Source organism: Manacus candei, unplaced genomic scaffold (genome assembly GCF_025592945.1).
Source record: "Manacus candei isolate 608988 ecotype Guabito, Panama unplaced genomic scaffold, ASM2559294v1 h1tg000046l, whole genome shotgun sequence".
Lineage (NCBI taxonomy): Eukaryota > Metazoa > Chordata > Aves > Passeriformes > Pipridae > Manacus > Manacus candei.
Window position 1 is genome coordinate 13,113,700 of NW_026138094.1, and position 24,589 is coordinate 13,138,288.

General features: G+C 43.7%; 1 protein-coding gene across 2 annotated transcripts; it reads left to right on the top strand.

Annotated features, from left to right (window-relative positions):
• Positions 1–1,707: 1,707 nt before the first annotated feature.
• Positions 1,708–23,272, top strand: SYNM (synemin). Of its 2 annotated transcripts, XM_051796778.1 has the most exons (4): positions 1,708–2,579; positions 7,943–8,067; positions 14,374–14,447; positions 15,953–23,272. In XM_051796778.1, the coding sequence occupies exons 1-4, from the start codon at positions 1,794–1,796 to the stop codon at positions 19,600–19,602; spliced, it is 4,635 nt and encodes a 1,544-aa protein (XP_051652738.1). In that variant the 5' UTR covers positions 1,708–1,793; the 3' UTR covers positions 19,603–23,272. The 2 variants fall into 2 exon arrangements, with proteins under 2 accessions (XP_051652738.1, XP_051652739.1); XM_051796779.1 differs by lacking the exons at positions 1,708–2,579; positions 7,943–8,067 and adding an exon at positions 14,085–14,244.
• The last annotated feature ends 1,317 nt before the right edge of the window (positions 23,273–24,589 follow it).

Below are 24,589 nucleotides of genomic sequence, written 5' to 3' on the forward strand. Positions count from 1 at the left end.
GCTTCTCAGTGACCTCTGAGGGAGCAAATCTGCCAAGGCTAAATTGGCTGACTCTTCAGGCCAAAGACAATGATTTATCTGCGTCGGTCGGGCTCAAATCCTGGAGGCTTTATTGAGATTAGAAGGAAACTTAGTCAGCAGAGAGCAAAGAAGCAGCCAAAATTTGGCCTTTCTGAGGGCAGGGAGGTGTGGTGCTGTGGGAGGATGAGACAGAGCAGGGAAGGGGGTGCAGAGCCCAGAGCAGACCAGTGCCCTGACCCCAGCTTTGTGCCAAATCCCAGTCCTTTCCCTGTGAGAGCTTGGGTTGGGAGCAGTCCTGAAGGGCAAACACAGAGATGGGAGCTGTGCTGCCTCATGTGAAGCAGCAGATCTCTGCAAAGTCCCCAGTGCTGCAGCACTGGGTGAAATATAAACGTGTGTGTCTGGGAGGGAGAGGGAGAGAAGAACTGCCTGGGGAGATGAGAAAGGCTGAAATGAGTCACTCCTCGTCTTTTTGTCTAATTTGGTAGATAATACAGGGTGTGATGCTTCACTGCCTCCTCGCTGAGCCAGTTCCAGTGCAGTCAATGAAAGGATCCAGCTGGATCCAGCCCTTATATGGTGCAGAATGAGGCCGGGAGCAGCTCGGGATTGGCCTTGGGAAGAGGGCACAGGGAGTGCTGGCTGCAGGCGCCTCAGCCTTGCGTGGAGCCCAGAGCTGGGATGCTTTTCTGTTGGGAAAAGGTTTAGGAGCATGACACAAGGTCACCACTCAAAGTGGTGTTATGAAGTGGCTTTTGACACTTAACATAAAGTTAAGCCCAGGCTCGGTGCAGTGTCAGCAGCAGGTGATCACAGACCGGCTGAAGACACGAATCCCAGCGGGGGCTGCAGTGGGAGCACAGGATGTCACCTGGGAGAGGACAAGGATGCCAAGGAAGGGGGGTCACGAGGGCGATGTTGGGCACTCCCTGAGCAGGGCTTGGCTCCGTCAGTGGGGCTTGGCTTCTCTTTAAGCGGGGTTTTGCTCCCCAAGTGGAATTTGGCTCCCTGAGCCTGGCTTGGCTCCCTGAGCCTGTCTTGCTCCCCAAGTGGGACTTGGCTCCCTGAGCCAGGCTTTGCTCCTTGAGCCTGGCTTTGCTCATTGAGCTTGGTGTTGCTCTCCAAGCCTGGATTTGCTCCCCAAGCCTGGCTTTTCTCCCTGAGCCAGGCTCTGCTCCTTGCACTCAGCTCCGGTTTCCAAGCCTGGCTTTATTCTTTGAGTCCAGCTTTGGTCTCTGAGCCTGGCTTTGCTCCCTGAGCCCGGCTCTGCTCCCTGAGCCCAGCTCTGCTGTTTGAGCCCAGCTTTGCTGTTTGAGCCCAGCTCTGCTGTTTGAGCCCGGCTTTGCTGTTTGAGCCCGGCTCTGCTGTTTGAGCCCGGCTCTGCTGTTTGAGCCCGGCTTTGCTGTTTGTTTGAGCTCGGCTCTGCTGTTTGAGCCCGGCTCTGCTCCCTGAGCCCGGCTCTGCTGTTTGAGCCCGGCTCTGCTGTTTGAGCCCGGCTTTGCTGTTTGTTTGAGCCCCGCTCTGGTTCCCGCTCAGCGCAGTGCGGCGAGAGGCTCCGGGAGCCCGCCAGGGGGCGCCGCAGGGCAGCGGCGCGGCGCGGGGCGGGGCTGGGGGCGGGGCCTGTGGCGATGGGCGTGTCCGGAGATCAATGGGCGTGGTCTGTTCCGGGGGCGGGGCCGCGCCCGCCGCGCAGATCCCGCCGGTCCCGCAGGAGCCGCGCAGCGCCCGCAGCCCCGGGGCCACCGCGGCCCCGACCCCGCCAACCCGGCAAGATGTGGCGGCGCTGGGAAGCGGGATGGGACGAGAAGAGGGAGCTGCAGGAGCTCAACTCCCGGCTGCGGGTGTTCGTGACCCGCGTGCGGGAGCTGGAGGAGGAGAACCGCTTTCTGGCGCGGGAGCTGGCGGAGCTGCGCGAGCAGGAGCTGATCGGGCTGCGGGTGCCCGAGCAGGAGCTCGCCTGGCTGCGGATGCAGCTGGAGGAGCTGAGCCGGGCGAAGCTGGAGGCGGAGCTGGAGCGGGACGGGCTGCGGCGGGAGCTGGAGGAGCTGCGGGCGCTGGGCGCGGAGGTGCTGGGGATGCGGCGGCGCCTGGAGCCCGAGCTGGCCGGGCAGCGGGCGCTGCTGGAGCGGCTGCGGGGCGAGTGCGTGGCCCTGGAGGAGCTGCTGCTGGAGCTGCAGGCCGAGCACGGGCACATGGCGGAGCGGCAGCGGCGGGAGGCGGTGGAGATACGGGAGCTGCGGCTGAACCTGGCGGCCCTGCCGCCGCCCTTGGCCGGGCTGAGCCTGGAGGAGCTGGAGGAGACCTACGAGATGCTGCTCGGCCAGTGCTGCCAGGAGACCCTGCTGCGCTACCAGGAGCAGATCCAGATGCTGCAGGAGCAGGAGGCGCAGCGGAGCCGGGAGGACGTGGAGCTGCTGCGGGAGGAGAGCCGGCAGTGCCGGCAGCACCTGGAGGATCTGCACCGCCAGGGCCAGGAGCTGTGCGCGCTCCGGGAGCGGCTGGAGCAGGAGATGCTGGCCCTGCAGGACCGCCACGGCGCCGAGGTGGAGGAGTACCAGGTGGGTGGCGGTGCCCGGGCCATGTCCCCCGGTCCATGTCCCCCGGTCCCGGGCCTCTCCCGCTTCCTTCCCGCCCTCCCGGTGCCTGTTTTAGGGCTCCCTTGAGACTCTTTCCGCCCTCGCTTTTCCCTTCGGTTTTGGCCCATCCTGCGATGTGAGCCCGGTTTCCCACGGCCCTGGCACCCCCTCCCATCCCTCCCGCTCCCTCTGCTCCGGGAGGTGCCAGACCCCTCTGACTCAGGGTGGTCCAGGGCTTACCCACCCCGCTGGGGTGCGAAGGGTGGGGACCAGAAGGGGACAGTGACCCCGAGGACATCGTCTTGGTGACAGGTGCTGCCTTCCCAACCCGCCCTCGGCAAGTGCCCAAGATCGTGGAGCTGGCACACGGGGCTTGCCAGGGCTCCTGCTGGGCTTGGCATGAGCACATGGGACACGGAGCAGTCCCTGGGAGCAGATGAACCGAGTCCCTGTGCGGTGGGACAGGGCTCATCCCATCCAGCCTGGGGCTTGAGGGTGGCCTGTCCCAGTCAGAGAAATGATCTGAGTTTTCTTCCCGTTTTACACACATTCCTGTGTGCCTTGAGCCTCGGGGAGAACTTGTGCTCCCCAGACTAGTTAAGAAAACTTAGTTGTTTAAAGGCAGGAAGACTGTGCTGAGGGCACTGAGCAGTGAGAATCGTTTCGAAATAAAACTTGAAGGACACAGGTACCTGTTTGAGATGTCGGTGTGCTTAAACAGCATCTGTAGCCCAGGATTTGTTTGCTCTCAGGGTGACATTTGGTGTGATGATGTGCGTGGGAAGGGATCAGCAGCTGCCGGAACAGTGAAATATCCGCTCATCAAACTCCGAGTGGAGAGCACACACTGGATCATGCAGCCCATCGATCCCTTTCCCGAGGGCTACACTTCTTTTGTTCATTGTTAGACCCTTTATTAACACCCTGCTGTTTGCCTGGCCCCCGTGTGCCAACGGGTCCTTTGTGTCCAGCAGCCCCAGTAGATTATGGATGTGTTGGCAACTGGGAAGGGACTGGGACCTGTTGCTGTGAGCGTGTCTGGTTTTTGTACTCTGCTGGATTGTTTGGAAGTTGCATAGTTTGCAGATGCTGTGAACTGAGACAGATTAGGTATGTAAGAAGTAATCACAAAGGCTCTTAACTTTTAAATGGATTTTTTTTTTCCATTTTTGAGAGGACATTTCATTCCTCCAATCCTGTATGTAAAGATTTCCAAAGCTTTAGGAGAAGGTGTCATATGTAAATCTCTCATTAATTAAATCCAGGTGAAAATTAAAGCCAGGTGAAAATGCCAGGAAGAAAAAAACCTCTTCATAAGCTCATAATATTTAAAGTTTCTTTGATTTCCAAAATGCAGCCTTCTTGCTGCCTATATTTGATATTAGGGATTTATAATGAAAGTGTCATTGATCTTCAGTCATTATTGCTCCAACTGAAAACCTTTGAATAGGGAGTAAAGAGAGAGCATTTTGTACAGCTCACTAGCCATGCTACAAGTGTTTCTTCTAAAGCCAGTTAGAATGGCTTGTATTTAACTCTTTCAGGTGTTTTTATAGCAGCTGTGTCTGTATCTTCAAAGAATTTTTAAAGGATATCTGTATTTTTAAAAAATTTTATTCAGAAAAGCAAGTAGTGCAACCTGTTGTACAAGTCAGATAATCAAAATCAATGTATGCCCTTGAATTGTCCTGATTCAGTGCTCCAAAATGGATTATTTTGATACTAACATAACAAACTTCTCTTTTATTCTCACAAGTATCTGGTGTGCTTTGGATATTACAGGAGAAATTTCTTCAAATCTTTAGTAATACAAGAAGAACAAAAAAGTGCTTTGAAAACATGAAAATGTGTGAGCTGTCTTACCATTGCCACCAGAAATTAATTATTATCTAGATATATATTCAAAAATGCCACGAGGTTTATTTCTTTTGAGTGGTTTTATATTTAAAATATTCAGTTTCTAATGAGAAAGGCCTTTTTCAGTGGCCAGTCTCCTGTTCATGAGAAATAAAACCTGCTCATATCCAAGAAGAAAAATTACAGAATGTGTACAGGCAGCTGTTTCTGGTTTTGTTTTTGTGATCAAAGCCTTTTTTCCCCTCACTCATTTCTTTTACTGGTTAAAGTATGTTCAGCATGGCTTTTAAACTACTCTTTAAAGAGCATCTATTCCATGCTTATTTATTGTAGAGTGTCACATAGAAATGATATGTATGTGCAGATTACAGTCAAGTGATTGTTCTTCATTGCAGCTGCAATGGCAATTAGATTTATTAATATTTTCCATATATCATTTGGTTGCCTTATATGTCCATCTTTGCCTCCTGCACTGCCCTTACCCTCACTGGAGCTTTCAGCAGTGTTAAATAGAAATAAGTATTTGGAGTTATAATTTAGCTGAACCAGGCAAGCTGTAAATCATGCACTGGAAAATGTTCACTGGTCCTGAGCGCTGAAGGGATGAACTCAGTAGGTCTCCTGCTTCCATAATTTTAACTGTGTGCTGTGAGAAAACTTCTGCAAAAGCTCCTGGTGATTTGAAACCCCTGTACTTTTGGGATGTAAAAACATCCATGGCACATCCTGCTGCTTTGAAAGGAGGCAGGTGTTTTTCAGTGGTACACCGGGTTTAGGTCGGTTCCTGTGCCGGTGTTGTGAGCTCCAGAGAAGAAGAAAAACATCTTGTCAAACAAACACTTAATGTCAACGTGTCAAGTGCATTTTTCTGCGCACCAGTTTCTTGCCAGCCAAGTGCAGTGTTGGTCCCTCCCCTGCTGAGCCACTGAATGAGCTCTGGGATCAGTAAGTAGGACCAGATGAAAGGGCTGCAGCCTGGAATCCTCTCTTGATTCCCTCAGTAGGTACAGCTTGGACAACCCAAGTAAATTCTTTCCCCCCTACTGCCCTTCTAAAATTTCCCACTGCTGCCTGGAAAGGACCATCTGAAGGGTGAGCAAATAGTTTCTATCCCATTATTTAGTTCTAGCAGGACATCACTGGGGTCTGGGGGGCTGGGACTGATGGGGCTGAGGAACAGATCTTTCCAAGGGAGTCCTGTGGGAAGCCAATGCTGCTGCCACAGCACAGGTTACCTTTTGCAAAATGAGTCTGTTGGATTGCAGTCTCCTGAGCTTTGCCAAAGTGGTTTATGTACCTTCTGGCACGCTTGGAAACAGGACTGGAGACCAGTTGTCCTCTGCTTTGTGTTTAAGCATCAGTGCCTGGAGGGCTGGCTGAGTGGCTGTCGGCCTTCCAGTCTATACAGCGACTGCTCCTGGTGGAATGAATTCCTTTGGAAGTACTGCACAGCTGGCTGAGTTATGTATCCCCTTATGGTAATCATTAACTCAAAGTTCTGGATCCCCAGTGCTCTCCAAATCCAGTGGGTAGAATCTAAGTGGCTTTTCCAACCCCGCCTACAGACTATAGGGCTGAGGGGCTCCTGTGTTTTCAGATAGGTTTGAACATCCCCAGAATTTCAGAGCTCCCCACACTCTGCAGTCCAGCATACAGATTTCCTGGATGAATTTTTCTGGGACTGCAGCATTGTGAAGTTCTTTTTAACATATGCATACACATGTGTAGGTTAATCTCTGTGTTTAATCTGGGAGGCAAGAAACACCTGGATCACTTAATTTTTGTATCTGAGCTCTTAAGTGTTGGTCCTACAGAGACCCAGTCTGTTGTCTTTGCTCCTTTTGCTGACTCCTGGTTCTGTCAGCACCTTGTCCATTGTTGCTTGATAGCCTTTTCCTTTCAAAAGCAGGGCCTGGTCCTTTCCTTCCCTTCTCACCTTGGGATTTTCCATTGTGTCAGTTCTTGAACACCACAGAGCTCTAAAGGTCAGTGGTTCTGCCTGCGTGGCTATGCAGGATGGTGCCTCCACTGGGGCTTTTTCAGACATGCAGACAGGATTTGTCTTCTGCCATAAAAAAGGAGGTTTGTTGTGTCAAGCAAAACATCAGTGAAATCATTTAACAACAGCTGCAAATACAAATGAAAAAATAGATTAATGTGTTATATAGAGAGCTGTACCCACATGTGTATGAAGATACAGGCAGCTTCCTTCATAGGGCTTTCTTTTTACTTTTACTTAAAAAAACCCCCCAAAATACTATTGATGTTTGAGTGCCAGCACTTGATAGTCTTAATTCTTAGACCTCACTTCTGCCTTGCACATCATACTGGCATTAACTGATCTGGGGAGTCCCTGGTCTATCTTCATTTTTATGCTATTGCTTATACAGTGATACTTGAGCACTTGCTGCATATAAATTATATATTTTGAGTTTTTTTTAAACTAGTCTATCCGTGCCTTGATTTTCCAGTTTGTACTGCAGAGCATTTATTAGGATGCCAACTGAAATATGCTGTTGTGAATCCCTGTTCAGTGTTGAACACGAGATTTTGCTCTGTAAACGACATTTCAGTGTCCCTGAGTACTACAGAGTGATGTCAACAGAACACAACTGGGCCTCTGAGATTTAATGACTGTCCTTCTAGCCCCCAGAAGGAAGTGCCATCTATAGCATTTTAGTTAGCAGGATCATATTCAATATAAATACATATAAATGGCAATTTGCCCTTCATGTGAGAGGTAGCACTGCTGACTAAAGCATTTTCTACAGTTTTTTTTCTTTCTTCTGCCATTTAGTATAAATATATATAATTTTATATATTTAGTTGTATTGTACAGGGTCATATTTAGTTATCAGGATGAAAATGAGCAATCCCTTCTCTGTTTTCTGAGTAGTAGCAGTTAAGACAGAGGTGAGTGGACCTCAAAGCACGTGTCCAAATACTCTAGAAAAATTTAAGGAACCACTGGAGGTTCATCCTTCACCTTCTGGTCTCTGTGAATGTCTCCAGATATTAGAATTCCAAAACTGGTTTGGACCCACATGTCTGTGGAACTGAAAATACTGATAAGCTTCTTATGGCAAAGCAGTTGCTGAAATTTCTGATCTGAAGTGTGGTCTCGAATGAGATCTTAAAGTGACAAAAGGAATCACAGTTAAGTCACATTGTTAAAGGAGCATATTCTCCTTGCTATGGATACTTAATAACTTTTGTACAGAGCATCTGAATGGGTTTTACTGAAATATTTAACTGCCCTTATTAAGGCATAAAATTAACTTGTAGCATAAAGCTCTGCTTCAGTAGCAGTGTATTTCAGCTGGTATATGGGGAGGTTTAGAGATTATTTGCTCTGGTTTTTGAAGGGATAGAACATTTTATTGCTCTCTCAGGTTGCAGTTTTTTTAATTAAAAGTTTTAAGTTTTAGGCATTGAAGTGTACAGATTTCTACGTTATTTCAAAACTAAAAATCAGCATTTCTGTTTAGAGAATAATTGACGCCCTGGAAGAAGAAAAGCAGTTCCTGACCATGTCAATCACGGATTACCTGAAGGACTACCAAGAACTACTGCAGGTGAAAGCAGGACTCATCCTGGAAATTGAAACCTATAGGTAAGAGTTATGGTCACACTGTTGTCTAATTGAAGGATAGTTTAAATCACTTTTTACAGATATGGGAACCCCATCCATGCTCTTCCCAGCCTTTACAATACAGGCAGGTACTTGGAGAGCCTCAGGACCCCAAAGCCAATATAATCCATATGAATCCTGTTAACTTTGTACAAATATAGTGATGTGTAAGAAACCTTCGTAGTCCTGGTCAGGTGGATATCAAATTGATGGGAATTGTTGGTGCAGGGGTTGATTACAAGCTGAGGAGCCAATATCCCTAAATTGCAATCAATAAAACCTGAGGTCCTGTAGTTGCCATCTGTCAACTCCCAGGCACGTTTCATTGCTTAAATATGTTGATTAGTGGCCACCTGCAGCAGTGAGTTCCCCATTCTCACTGGGAAGATAACAGAAAAGTCTGTTTGTTAAATCCTGGCTTTCTCCATCCTTGATTTGTTATGGAAACATGTCAGGATCAAGTGTGAGATAACAGCAAACAGCATCTCAGCTGATGAATCTTTAGCACTGTGTATCCCTCTGGCCACTTAGTAGCTGTGGGGTTGAAAAACCAGAGTAATTCTCCTCTCTGGGGAGTTGTGATGTATCTGTTGGCACATGGCATAAAACTGATTTGGAAATAAAAAAATCCCAAACAACCCAAAGCTGATGAACTGGAGAAAGATACTTCCTTATTGCAAAGATCATGTGGGGTTTTTTTTTCTTCAACTAGCACAATATTTTCAACAAATTTCATTGAACTACTGATCCTCAAATGCAGACGTGCAATTCTTATTGAGCCAAGGAATAATTTGCAAACATTTCATGTCAGACTGCTTCTGTGTTTTTTGAGGAGACTGCCTGAGTTATTAGCTTGTCTACATTGGGTGCATCATTCATATTGAACCTGCATGGACAGGAGTATTTGTGGTTATATATGATATATGCTTCTGTGTCCTAAAGCATTAATGCTGTGTTCTGAGTGTGCAAGGTTCCAGTGAACCAATAATAACCACCAAGTCTGGATAAAGATGTCACCAGCTGAGTTATGGGTGAGGTGTGTAGAGTAAAGCAATCCACCGATACATATGAGATTTAATTGTAGTTGCATAAATAAACTATAAGAAATCTGAAACAGTAACTTCTGAGTAGCCTGACAAAGATTAGTGAGCAAAGATGATCTGTCATTCATCCAAGAGCAGCAATGTCTGTTCAGGATGCCTTGAGAGTTGTCTGCCAGGAGACACAGCCCAAGGTTGGTTTCTGGGTGAGGTGAGAGCACAAGCAGGGTGTGGGACAAGGGATTTGCAGTCACTTGGTGGGCAACAGTACCTGGGTGTTTGTTGGTGGAGTGGGATCCCTGTGATCCTTGGAAAGCCAGGAGTGTCTGGAGCATTACTAGTAGAAGAGAAATGGTGACCACTTGTGCTCCTTGATTAACTTTGCTAAAACATATGATTCTCTAATCCCAGCTCTGTTGTTGACTTTTACTGTTGTTGTTAAACTTTCTCCCTCAGTTTATTCATCTGTGAAATGGGATTAGCACTGTCACAATAACAGAATTATCAGCGTGGTTTTGATGATTAGTGTTCATCCAGAACTAGGAATGATAATGCCCAGATATTCAGTTGTTTGAAATCCTTGTAAGCCCATGAAATTCTGGAACTTCTCCAGAGTTGTATCACTGATTATCTGAGCATTATTGGTTTGTCTAAGGATTCCCTGCCCTGGTTAATGACAGGACAATTCAGCATCACCTGCAGCATGTTTTTGTTGTCTGAATAAGAAGCTCCCGTGGGGTTTCTTCATCTGATGGCAGTGAATGCAACTTGCATCACTGATGGCAAGGCAGATGTCAGCAGACAGATGAGCATCAACCTACTAAAAAATCTACAGAGGAAAACAGAGAATGGGCCTCACTCCAGATCAGAAAACATGTTGTGTAATGCCTGCAGACAAAAGTCTTTTAACATATCAGAAGCTGAAAAGTGACTGTTTTGTGTTTTTACATTTATGCAATTTTACCTGTTCCTCTTTTCTGCTTATTCTCCCTTTGCTCAAGAAAACAATTCCTTCCTTACTGTATGATTTTCTCAGCCCTGCTGTGGGAGGGAATCACTAAGCTGTGCAGCAGAAGAATTCTGGACAGCTCATCCATGTACTTTTTCAAATCCTGTTCCTCTCCCAGGTCTTCTTACCTGTGAAGAACAGGGCATGTGAACCCAGCTTCAGTTTGTTCTCCCAGAGGATGCTGGCATATAACCTTCCTTATACATTCTGGAAACAAAGGGCACCTACTCACACTAGTTCAGCATCCTGAACTTTCCATGGAGGCCCTGGCATTTCCTCTCCTCCTGTGGCATTAGAGGTTGAGGGTGTGGTACATGGTCTTCTTGGAGCTTTCTTTGTACCTCCCACCCTGTGTTTTCTCTCTGTTTTACAACTCTTACAGTTAGTTCAGTTAAAAAGTCAGTTCTTTCCATTAGTCACCATTGCTCTTGGAGTGGGAATAAAGATCATTGTTGCAAGGAACACCCTTCCCTAAGGTCCAAGTGTGCTTCCTCTCTGACTCTGCTCACCCTTCCTGCTCTGGGAGCTGGGACTCAGTCAGGAAGTGAAATATGTCTCTTATATGTCTTTGTAAAGTTACACCTTATGGGAATCTTCATTCCTAATCCCTTTTTACCACCGTTGAAGTAAATATTTATCAAGTGCCTTGCACTTTTGTTCTGAGTTCTTGGAACCCTGCAAAACCACAGCTACTTAGACTGTGCTTAAGTTTTATTTCCAGAGAGAAGAGGTGAATTAGTCACTGTCTGAGACTCTTGATTTTAAAAGGAGATAGAAAAATCTGCCTGCCATCAGAATTGCTCTCAGGTCTTTCTTTTTAGTTATCAGAAACTTTTTCTTTTCACATAGCAGGGGCTTCACAGAGACTCATTCAGTAGGTTAAGTGGGTTTCCTGTCCTCCCTAAAATATGTTTTTGCTGAAGGGTAAAAGATTTTACTTTGAAATCTTTGTGTCATACAAGTGTTCTGTTCTAGTTACCACCCTGCATTCTAAAGCATCAGAGGCTACACAAGTTTGTTTTTTCCATTTTATTTCTTTTTCCCTTTTTTTTTTTCCCCATGGTCATTGTCAGGATCTCTGAATACACTTGCCAGGCACACTTTCCAATCCTCCAGTTGTGTTCCTCCATCAGCACTTCTGACCCTTTCCATGCCGCCTTCTCACAAAATCAGCACCAGCATTAAGGCCTCCTCAGCTCCTCACCACAGCTTTTGCACTCAGTTTCATTATTTCCTCTTCATAACTTGTGCCATCCAATATGTCCTGTTCCTGTATTGGTTTTATTTTTAGAACACCCTGAGTTTTCTGCACCCAGGGAATTTAAAATGCAGTTACCTGCTGTTCTTCACTCCTTGACCTCCCATTCCGTGATGGAAAAAAAAAATGTGGAGTGGCCTTGACCCCTAAAAATGCTTCTTCCATTCCACTTCCTGGAGAGATGTTTTTTTTTTTTTTGTAACTCCTTTGCAAATACCCAGGATGGAGAGGATGAATTTTTACAGCCTGCTAACCAACTGCTGCCATCTGAGCTTTTGGGTTTCTGTAGTTGAAACAAAGTCATTGCTGTTGGGAATAACCATGATAACATTTGTGCTGTATCCTTTTGTTTTTTTAAGTTCTCTCTCCTCACCCCAACCAGTTTATCTCCTCCTCCTGCTTTCATGGACTGGTTATTTCTGTTGTCATCCAGCACAGGCTGACGAGTGTGTCACTGCTAACTTTAGATAAATGACATTAATAATGAGATGAGTTAAAGGTGCAGTTGGATTATTTACTGGTAACACTTAAACTAAGTGTTAACACAGTATATTTCAGTTGGGATCTGATTTCCAGGAAGTAGCTGACATGGTTATTTTTTAGAAGAGTACTGCTTGAAGGAATGCTTTTTTTTGCTATTACTGTGAGTACTTAAGAGTTCATACAGTTGACATGAACACTCTGTTCTTCAGGCAGTTTAAATCGAATTTAAAAGCAGACCTCACCACCAAGAGGTTATAGTTTAAATCATTAGTATTAGCAAAGGATCCAAAGGAACAGAGAAGCAAAATGACTTGCATTAACTCAAGTTATGGTCAAGCTGAGAAACGTAGCCTGAGTTTTCTGACTGCCAAGCCAGTGCTCAGTACATTCCACTGCCCTTTCTCACTCCAGTTTATTGAGCCAAACTCAGTGTAACATTTTCTTGGATTTCTGATAAGCTTGAGAACTGTGCACAGTAAACCCCTGACTCCCTGTCCAGCCTCACAGAGCTTTCAGGGAGCTTTGCCTTTCAGTAGCAGTGTTTCAGATGCAGCTTTTCGGTGGGCTGCTGCCCTTTGCCATATACAGTTACCTCTTGGAACTTATTTTTAGTGACTTCATACTGTTGCTGCAGCAACTGAACAACTGTTGTTTTAACCAGCAGCCAGAAATCTGTAGCCAAACTACCCACATTCCCGGTTTCCTTCGTCATGGTTAACACTTCCACTGCCAGCTCCTGGACGTGTTTCTGCAGCGTCACCAGCAGCTCCTCTGGTGTGTCTGTCAGAGTGATTTGTTTGGCACTCACTGCATTCAGCAGATCAGATGTTTGGTCTTGGGAACTTTATACGTGTTGAGGTCATCTAGTTCCTGAAAGCCTCTCTTAATGTAGAAGAAGATAAATTGCTTTTACTGGTTATTTTTTTCTGACTAATGAAACAGAAGGAAAGGTGCCTGGCCAAGCCTGTTTTAAAGGGGAGGTGACCTGTAAATATGTCAAGATAATTCTAACCTGCCTTTTCTTCTGAATCCAAACAAATCCATGACTGCAGAGAAAACCTTGCTGATGATATTTTGCTGATGTAGCACTGTCCCACTGAATCCTGAGGCAGTGAGAAACCAAAAGAAGTGTAAAATTAGCAAAGTGATGAGTCATGGGAAGCGTGAAATGTGCAGGTGATGTTTAAAACACCTGCTTTAATTCTGCCAGGAATGCCCAGCAGTTGTGTTCATACCCTAATCCTAAACTGCTTCCAGCTCTCCCCCTGGGAGTCAGAAGCCTGGGCTATCACAGGCCTCCAGCCTCACTCTTGCCAGCTCTGATGTTGCAGCTGTGTGTTATCAGTGCAGAACATCTGGCAGTCCCAAAACTGGCTATGATGAAATGGGGAACTCGCCAATACAAGTGAACACAAACCCAGCAAAGTTACTGTACTGACTGTAACACTCCCTTGCATGTGCAGAGAACCTGACCCAGAATTTCTAGGCTGTTGCACCAGTGCTGCCTTCCTGGGATTACAGAAGCTGTTGGAGTGTCACTGTGAAAAAGGAGGAGAGCTGAGGAACCGAGGGGACAGACAGAGATGCCACTAAGAGAAACCAAGAAGCTTCTGTCACAGAGAATTTTTTTAGGCCTCTGTTGTCAAATGTATTGTGCTGATTTCCTATGGAACAGGAATTAATTTAATGCTGTCAGGTGTTTCCTCCAGCACTAGACAGGGTTTGACAGCAGAAGTAATGCTTTCCTTCACTTTTCGTTTGGAAAGGGTAGAACTTGCAAGTCCTGGCTGTAACAATTCCCTCACATCACCACCTTCACCACTCTTATGAGCAGGAAGGCTGCAGACTATCTGCTTGCAAATATTTTATTTAATTTTTACCTTTTCTTTATAAAACATCTTGCCCAGAGAAGCTCTGGCTGCCCCATCCCTGGAAGTGTTCCAGGCTGGGTTGGACAGGGCTTGGAGAGACCTGGGCTAGTGGAAGGTGTCCCTGCCCATGGCAGGGGGTTGAAACAGGATAATTTGAAGGTCCCTCCCAACCCAAACGATCCTGTGATTCCATGATCTCCATGTGTGTCTCTGAGGAAGCTTTACTGAATATTTGTCAGATTTTGTGTGGCTTTGTTATAAGACCGTCATTCTGGAAAAAATTACCAGCTTGTCTGGTCCCATGGTGGAAATCAGTGGATCTTGTTCATGTCAGGAAGAAAAACTTCGGCTGATGTGGAAGATTTGATGTAAAATTGCCCTGTGTCTGCTGTTGTCACCTGCTGTAGGATTATTGCTCCGTTCTCAGGAACTGAACTCTGCAAACTAAGAGTCTGGAAGATGCCAAGGATTTCTCATTCCCACTAATAAAAACATGGGGTGTGAAAAAAACTTAAAATCTGACCCAACTGCAGGATAATTGTTCCAGTTTCTAAGACTAATAAATGTTAAATATTATGCTTATCCTTCCCAGTATTTTAATGGAATGCCTTTTTGTGTGTTTTGCAGAGCTTTGTTAGAAGGGGAGAGCAACCAGTGGATTATTACGTGGAGAGAGCAGCTTGCAGGGAAATTGCCTCAAGGTAAGATATAAATATTAAAAAAAATTAATTTTGAATGAAATTAAATATAACTGGAAATGATTGTGTTATGGTGTTCCTGAAGAATACTTTTATGAGTGTATTGCAGAGTGAAGATTGAATTAGTTTTGAGTGTTAATATTTTAAATGAACATACTGCTGTCCTATATGAGATCATTTATAAAAATCATGACTTGAGTGGAGAAAGTAAGTAGGGAGTGATGTTTTGTAGCTCTAAAGAACTTTTGGATGCCCAGAGGTCTTAAGAGAGTTTTGAAGTATAAAGCAAGAGGTGTTTAACAAAATGTGTAGTTAAAACCCTGGAATTCATCATCCTGAAGCATTTTGAGTGTTAAAAAGTGGGTTTACAGAGATATTTTAGCAGAACAATGAAAGACAAATCAAAGACTTACTAAACATAAAGATACCATTTCTATCTTAGGAGCTGCAAATCTCTGGAGGCTGTGAGAGTATGCAAGGGAAGTATCACTATTTACTTGCCCTGTTCTTATCCTCTTCCCTGTGTATCTGCTCTTGGTCACTGTGAACAGGATTCTGGATAAGATGGACCTTCAATCTCACTGCTCTGGCTGTTGTTATTAGTAACAAAGTTAGTCTCTATAACACTCCTGGTCCTAAAATCATCAGAGTAGCATAGACACTACTCCTCAAAGTGATTTTAAGGCTGTGTCTTTAGTGGTAAATTAAAAAAACCTCGGGCCCAGGTACAAATGCTCACACAGATTTGCCTGTGCTGTTACATTATAAACAGGGTTTGTCCTGGCACGGTTTGGATCTGAACTAGCCAGTACTTCTGCAGACAGTGCTCCAGCATATTCACAGAATATGGAAGGAATTACAGGAATAATTACCAGAAATTATACAGGAAAGGCTACCAGAAGTCAGAGGAGATGTGGCCAGCTTTTTAGGAGTAGGGGATGTGAGTGGTGCAGTCCTGGTTGGTCTTAGTCAGACATTCCTGGTACATTTTAGGGTTTAGGTTCTTTATTTCTCTCCCTTGTTGTATCTTGTGGGTGTGAAGGGTTGTGTTTGTGTTTGCAGTTTCCAGTGTGTGGTGGCAGATGTGCCATTAATTCTCAACAGGAACTGAGAAGCTCCAGGCCATTTACACTAGTGAAGCAAAAAACCCAGCCTAGGATGTCAGCATACATTATTTAATAAGAAACTGGAAGTGAACATCAGTATAAATATGAAAGGTGTGATTCTTAAGTAAATGGCACAATACCCAGTAGTTCACAACAGGTAAACTTAGCAAGATGGTGAAAGTTAGCAAAAAGCTTTGCTTTCTCTTTAATGTAATTTATGCATAAACTTAATTATCATGAAAACCTACAGGCATGCCTTTACAAAGCTCCACGGAAAATGAAGACACTATTTCTTTCAAAAATTGTAGTACAAATTTCCTTAATTCATGCCCTCTATTTGACATTATTTTAGATCCAAGCCATTATTTTAATGTTTGGTCACCTGTGCTCTTTTTTTTGCAGATATTATAAACACTTCATATAACTACACTGATATTTACTCTACTTATCAAGAGAGAAATAGAAATAAAGCTTCACCAGCTCCCAGGATCACTGACACGAGGCACAGGATGGCAGTGACAGACACGAGCAGCTCTGCACGTTACTCCACCCGGGTCGGGTCACAGACAAGTACCAGTGGAAGAACTTTTGGAAGAGATGTACTTGGTTCAACATATCGCCCTTCAACAACTGCTACAAAGGATGAAAGGATTATAACAGACCACAAAGAATTAAGAACATTTACTCCATCCTACAGTAGCTGGAAAAAGACTGAAACGCAGCAAAAGACAATTCCGGAGAGAAAGAAAACAGAGGTTACAACTTCTTCCACGGTGTCTTTTTCAAAAGAATCAACACATGCTGAAAGATCAGACAAGGACCACAAGACCGATGCTGAAAATACAAGAACAAAACCAGGCTTCACTAGATTTCCAGCTTATGAGCTGATTACTGATGCAAAACCATCTAAATATGAAGAAACTATAACTGAAACTCGGACCATATTCAGAGATAAAAGAGGAGGCAGCAAAGCGACTGAAGAGAAAGCACCTCTGCCGAGAGAAAAAGATAAGCTGGAGAAACAAACAAAGGATGAGAAAAAGAAAACAGATGAGAAATCTTTTATAGAAGAAAGTGCTGGTTTTGGAAGGAAGACCGAGCAGAAAACATACCTCCGTGAGGAAGTTAGCCAGAAGGTATCAGGGAGTGATATTTCTAATGCAAGAAGTTTGAGAAGTGAATCAACCAAAAAAGATACGAGTGTGACCTCAGAATCAAGAAGCAACGACATCATTGAGATACCAATCACTCTTGAAAGGCCTGCTCCTGACAGAGGATCTCAGAGACATAAAGATATAAGGGTACATGGTGTTAAAACTTCCACAGGAAGAGAAGCAGATGACCATGTAATTGAGTCATTTGAAGCTCAACAAGTGAGGATTTCAGAGGCAGAGTCCAGTCTGGAAGGTGAAGAGCGAATTCGTGATGGAAGTCACAAAATGGGAACTCTGCCAACTGAAAATATAGCAGAGAATATTGTTGCTGACATCCTTAAAAGTTTCACGCACTCTTCAAGTTCACAGATGTCAACAGACACCAAAGTGACCTATTTTAATAAGGAAGAACAATCAGATGATGGGAAAATAAAGACCGAGATCACAGTGCAATCCCAAGTTCAGGAAGACATAGATATTTCTGATGAAGGTAACTTGGGACGTCTGTCAACCCAGGATGTTAGAAAAGTGATTCGAGAGGGTGTTGAGGGAACTCCTTCCAAAGAGGAGATAGAGGACATTGTACATCACGGCCTGAAGGGAAGCGAGGGGGGAAAGAACGTGTCTGTTAACGTTGAGATTGTAGAGGAGCCACTGGATTATGCCACTGATGAAAGGAGTGATTTTTCAACACCTTTTGAAGTAGAAGAAGTGGAGGATTCGTTCCCTGAGCGAGAGAGGCGTTACGGTGAGGAGGAACAGAACGTCACCTTCACTTATGAAGATGTCAAAAAGAAGAAACCACGCCATGAGAGTTTCACTCATGTGGAAGAAGTAACTGAGGAAGACGACTCGCCTATTGAACAAAAATATTTTGTGTCTGTTCCTGATGATCATCCTATTATTAGTGAAAAAGATGATGACTCAGTATATGGGCAAATTCATATTGAGGAAGAATCAACTATTAAATATTCGTGGCAAGATGAATTTTTGCAAGGCACACAGAGTAAGAGAGAGGAAGGTGTGAGCTCTCCAGAGGAAACCTATAAAGTGGTAGGGGAGGAAGCAAGTGCCCATATTTTAAAAGAGCATCCTGAAGGTGAAACATCCCATGTTGAATCCGTTGTTATTGAAAAAGAAATTAAAATTCCCCCTGAATTTCAGACTTCCATAAAAGAGCTCTTATCCAAGGAAACGAAGGACCCTAAACATCGACTGAAGGAAGCTCTGGAGCAGTTGGAGGGCAGTCTCCCAGACAGTGTGAAAGAGGAGCTGTTTGCATTAACAAAAGAGAACCAAGTTGATGCTAGTAACTTAGAATTTGATATCAAAAAAGTTGATCAAAAGGAGGAGGGTGGCTCGGTGACAATTGTTGCTGAAGTCAATCTGTCCCAGACCCTCAGTACTGATGAATTTGATGAATCTCAGCTCGGTGAAGTAATTAAAAGCGAGAAGGAGAAGGCGACAATTCACTCCCTGAAAAGAGAGAGCTCAGAGAGAGTTGTTGATGGTAGAAGCGACATAGAAGTAGATGCTTCTTCTCCCACTGATCAATACACTCCTTTGGCTGATCAAGAAATCTATAACTTCTCCACGACAAGGCGCAGTGGTGGCACAGGGTATCACACCACAGAGAGAGTGATTTACGACGGTTCGGTTTTGGAAACAGCAGATTATGGAGAAGTCTCTTACTCACCACCATCAACTGATGAGACCACATCCACCAGGCATGTCAGGGTTGGCCCAGCAGAAGTTCAGAGGTTCGAGCAGGTCATATACGAAGGGCCCGGTTCGGAAACGCTGGAGCTCAGCGCTGCCGAAGGTCTCGTTCAGACAGAGGGGTCGTCACAATTCAGCCAATCTGTGAAGCATTTTAAACTAGGCCCTAAGGAAATCCAAACCACAGAGCAAGTGGTTTATTCAGGCCCTTTTACTACAACGACCATAGAAGAGATTGATTCTGGAAATCTTTCCCAGAACTTCTCAACGGACTTCAACAGGTCCACGAGACGTGTCACAGTAGGATCAAGGCAAATAACTGAAGAAGTCTCTTTTGAAGGGTCTCTCTCGGACTCTCTGGCACTCAATAGCTCAGAGGACCTTTCCCAGGCAGAAGGGTCTGTGGGTGTCAGCAGTACAGTAAGGCACTTCAGGTTAGGCCCAAGAGAGGTTCGTACCGAGCAAGTGATCTTTGAAGGGCCCATCTCCGGTAAGGTGGAGGTCAGCGGCACCAGGGACTTCTCACAGACAGAGAGTTCAGTCAGACACGTTCAGTTGGGTCCCCAAGAGTTTATGACAGCTGAGAAGATCATCTACCACGGGCCTGGCTCTGAGCACACCGAAATCAGTGAACTGGAAGACCACACCCTTTCAGGAGGCTCGAGATCTTTCCGGCACGTTAAAATAAGTCCCGTAGAAACTCACGCTGAGCAAATAGTCTTTACAAGACCCGTTTCTGGAATGCTGGAAGATCTTTCACAAACAGAAGGGTCATCTGAGAGCAACAAGTCTGTAAAGCATATTAAAGTAGGATCCAAAGAAGCATCTTACACTTTTCAAATGGATGTTTCCAGTATGGGTGGAATATCTACGGTGAGAAGTGGAGAACAAGCAGTGCTGATATCCAACCAGCAAGACCCTGCTGTGAGTCAGTCACAGGTCATAGTTCACAGTGACCAGACTTCAGAAAATGAAAACACAAGAAGTGGCTACGTTCTGTCCAGTTATTCCCAAGATCATGGTGAAAAGGTGGTGGAACAGTCACTTTTTGATAAAACTGTGCAGTTGCAAAGAACGGTCGACCAAAGGTCGGATATTTCTGAAGAAAAGAAAGTCGCTTTTCTGTATCTGGACCATGAGGAGGAGGAAGATGATGATAATGATGGACAGTGGTTCTGAAAGGACTCTTTAATGAAGCCTACTTAGCAATTTGTTTATATATATTTTTTATTATCCTTTTTTTTAAAGAGAAAAAAAGGGATGGGGAAACAGTCGAGCTATTAGATTATTAATAGTGGACTGAGAAGCATTGAATCTAAGCCTCTATTCAGCACACTATTTTATTGGAAATTTTATTTTTGGGAGAGATCATGCTATTAATATTTTTTTTTCCTCAGAGATCTGTGTCTAATATTTTCAGATTTTTCCACCCATAGAAAGAGGAATTTGCTACTGGGGAATTGAAAGGATTCTATTTTTTTTTGTTTGTTTTATAGCACATCAGTTATTAAGTGTGTGCTCGAATAGGACTCTTCAAATTATTTTTTTTCTTAATACTGTATTGTACTTGGTTACTAAAATATTACTATGCAATTCTATTTAAAGCTCGAGCTACTAACCACAAATTTAACAGAATGTGAGACTAATAAGAGTGGTAGTAGCTGATTTTTCAGTTCCATTTCTGTGTACTTATATGCAATACCTAATGAATACATTTTAGGAGACAGTTATTACAACTATAAAATTAAATCATGTCCTGTAGGATCAAACTAAGAATAGCAAGAATTGACAAAAGTGATATTATTTGTATAGCTGGAATGCAGTGCAGAAATGAAAGAGGGAACACTGAAGCAAGAGTTTCTCACAGTATTTCCTCATGAGAAATAGTGAATTTGATGGTTAGACGGTAGTACATTTAATATCTCTAAAAAGAAAACAACTTTACAAAATAGACTGGATAGAATTCCCACTGAGGTAAGGAGAACTCCTTACAGACTCAGTGGCTGAGTACATTAGTAACCTCAACCTATTTTGCAGTATATGGGGTACCTTAATCCAAGGTATTGCTAAAGGTAAGTGTGAAGTGTCAAACGTGATGACACAGTGCCTAATTCCTTGACACAGTGAAATGAGCTGATGCTGCCCTGTTAGAAGGAAACTTGTACAAAAGGCATTGATGACACTTATGATCATTGTGTGTCAGCTCATTCCCAGATGATCCTTTCTTTGTTTACAAACGAGATGCCCTTTTCAACCCCTTGTCCTGCAAACCCAACTTGAGATTTGAGTTTATTTTTTTCTTCTTTTCTTTTCTGAATGTAACGTGTGCCTCAGGCCAAAGTTGCCTTCTACTTAAATCATTTGAAAATAAGCTAATTTCACTTGGATTGCACATTGGTTGAATGAAGGACATAATTTAACTCTGTAATTCAGTGACTTCAAAGTTCAACTCAGAATCCAGCAGAGGCCCTGACGTGGGCAGTGCTGGCAGGAGCAAAAATAGCAGCCGGAATATTTTTGTCACTGGGGTAAGAAATGCCATACTGGACACATGTGAGAAGTAACATGCACAAATGAGAAGCTGCTATTTCTGCACACACACACACACACACACACACACACACACACACACACATTTCACTCCCTGTCCCCCACCTTCCCTGCAGAGCAGACACACCTGGACCTGGGTGGCTTTGCTGTGCCAGCCCGCCGAGTGCTCACTCCGAGATTTTTTTTTTTTCCCCTGTGGTTATGTAAGCCTAGTTTTGTGTGTGCTGATCCATATTAGAATCCAGTTAAACTATCTTAGTCTGGCATGACTAGTCACTTTTCAGATGCCTTACTATTAAGAGAGCTCTATTTTCCAAACCTGCCTGCTGCTTTCTATCTGAATGTAAATGCCAAGCTGAGGAGCAGCTCCGTGCTGACTGACGGATCCTGCTGTTCCAGGGATGGGACAGCTCCATCCCTGTGTGCCTTAGTAACTAAGCTTGAAACTGTACAAATGTATTAATGTTCCAAAGATTAACTCACGAGGTTTGTCTGCACTGCAAAACCTTCTGAATGTTTTCCTCATCTTGTGTGAAATCATTTGTTGAAATTGGAAGTGCCACCAACGGCTGGAAAATGAATGGGAAACTGAATTGTGTAGAAGCACTAAAGTCATGTATCTAAGCTTATTTATACTGTTCACTGTGTAATAGGTAATATTTTTTTCAAAATTATTTGTTTATGCTCAAAAAAGATCTTGTGCTTCCATTTATAAATAGGGTGTTACTGATTGTAGTACTTCTAGTCTCATCCTATACTTCTGTTTCCTTAGTTGACCATATGATTTTAAAGATGGCAACATCTCTGTGCTTAATAATCATATCTAAGCCAGAATTTTCCAGCTAGATGCCTAACTGCAAGCAAGCAGGTTCTGTACTTCAAGTATTAAATAACTACATAAAGGAAGAAGTCAGGTCTATAGTAAGCAACAGAGGTAAAAATAATCAGTGTTAGTTTTTTTTGAATTTTATTCTTGGCTGAAATGGTAAATTCTCTATAAAATAGATATGAAAATATCTACAGAAAACATATTTAGCAACTAACAAAAAGCTACTTATGCCAAAACCATTTATTGGTACGTTATAGAATATTTGACAGACACAGTCCTTAGGAACAATAATACCAAAACTGTGTTTATCTTCACCTGCTCAGAGGACTGTAATGTCACGAATAAACCACTGAGGAGCAAGTGAATCATAAAATGTAGGTGGCCTTAGCATTGAGGGATAAAAAAAATTAATTTAAAAATCAGTATTGTTTCCACTGAGGCAACAACAGCTCTAGAAATTCCTTTGCACATCAATGTCAGATGCAGTAGGTTATACCAAGATATATTTCTGTTTTGATTGTCTGGAGGGAAAAATTTGTTCAGTGTACTTTAGTTCTATTTCAGATCAACATTTTAATCAGTTGTTGGAAAGCTGGTTTATTGTAGAGAACTGGAAATGTGCATTAGCATGACATTAAACAGATATGCACAGTTCCTTTGCGTGGATGCTTTCCAGCTGTGAGAACAAAGTTGTCTCACTTAAAAAAGGGCTTAAGTTCTAAAAGTGTTTTACAATAAGCAGCCCATTTTCCACTTAGCTCTCATTAACCTGAGACATTCTGGCATGATAACTTTTGGATAATTCTCCCTTCAGGCAACAAAAGGTATTTAAGTGATGAACAGTCACATCCTGCAGGCCCAGTGGCTGCATGTGCAGGGCAGGGGCTGTAGGTACACACGTTACTACTAAGAGCAAATCTAACCTGCTGTCTGGAGTACTAACTCACCCTACATGATCACTTTTGCCTAGGAATTCTGTCCTGTGGCTGAAGGGGTGGGTGATGCACCCTCAGTCAGCATGCACTTCTGAAGCTTCCTCCTCTCAGTTATGCTTTTCATTAAACACAAATAAGAACTTCGCTGCGTTTGGATTAAACAAAATGCTTTTAAAACATAATTAGTACTTCGGGGGTGGTGGTGGTGTAAAAACTGTGTGCTGGTATAGATCAGAGGTGGAGCACTGTCTTCCACAGTGTGTAAACCACTGGTCTAGAAAGCAAATAGAGCACGAAGAAGGATGTGTGAGGTACCAAGAGCTCTGTGCTGGCTGATGTTTGTGAACAGCAGGTGTTTCAGAAGACGGTCAGAATGTTGAACCTGGGTTTGTTGTTGTCAGCTGTGTGAAACTTTGCAGGCAGCTTGTGTTTTGGTCATTTTGCAATGAAACTGCGTTTTTTTTTTTTGTGTGGTGGTACAAAGCTTTGTGATTTTACACTTTTTCACTCTTGAGTATTAAACAATCAAAATCAACGCAGATGTTTGGCTTTCTTCCTGTGTGATGTTTCTAAGGCTGCAATCTCAAAGAAAAAGGACTTAATGTCTATAAATATCTTGCTCAAAGGCCTCTCAGACTTATGAGTTCATTTTGGTTCAAAGAATGATTTTTTTTTACTCCAGCAAAGACATACCTTTTTCATGTTGGTAACAGAAATTATGGCAAAACATGGCATATTCTTTATTGCAACTACACCCAGCAGGGGTGGCCAGGCAGTGGTTCTTGAGTGCAACAAAAGGCAGTGGGAGAAGCAGAGTATAAAGCAGCAGAAGGTGGAATTCCTGGAGTTCTCAGCATTGTAGCTGTCCTTGGATCCTGGGATTTGACCAAGGTAAGACTCAACTTCTACCCTTTTCTAGCAAAGACAACCATTTTATGCACACTTAGACTGTTAATGGAAAAGGGGATATATATATATATATATATATTTAAATGGTACCTCTGGTACTGTGAAGTTTATTTTGCTCTTTAACCCCACACTTTATTTATAAAATTTCCTCTTAATTAAAGAAATGGGTCAGAATGAGTATTTTATGTGAAAGAGTGAGACTTTGTGAAGATATCCTCCATTTTTAATACACTGAGAAAAAAACCCCACAATTTCTTGCAAAACAGGGAAAAAAAGTATCTGCAGCTACTGACTAAATCACAGTTATTCTGAAGATGTTTAAATGATCAGCAAAATAGTTTCCACTGAAGCTGGCCTCAATCAGAAAAATGTTTTCAGACTTCATCCACTAAGCAAAGGAGTATTTGTGTTACAACTCTCAGTGGTGAAGATCTGATTTCTCTGAAACTTGAAGGGTTTCTCTGAGCAGTAAGGAATGGACTCGCAATGGGTTGGTGTTCAATACACTGAGATTTCTTTCCAGTTTCCTGGTTTTTACACACTTGTCAGTTGTGATAACTTCTGTAAGATGCAGCAAAAATACAGGGGTTTCTCAGTGTTGCATTCTAGAAAGTTAAATGGGAATAAAAGGTGTTTATTTGTACTCCAAATTTAAATAGTTTCAAAGTTGAAACTCTTTTCCTGATGTGTCTCTGCAACCAAATTTGAGTGAAATAACAAGCAGCCTGCCTAACAAACAAAAGTTTTTCTTCAGCAAGGAAAAACTCTGGTTTTTGGAAGATGTTATCTCTGGCTGTTGGGTTATCACAAACCACTAGTACTGGCTTTGATTTTCATTTCCAAATCCCAACGTGAAGTAGGTGTGGCAGGAATTTACAGCTGGAATCAAGCCTGCTTGTTAAACTACAGATTATTTTTCCAGGTGAGAAAGTGAAGAGATGCT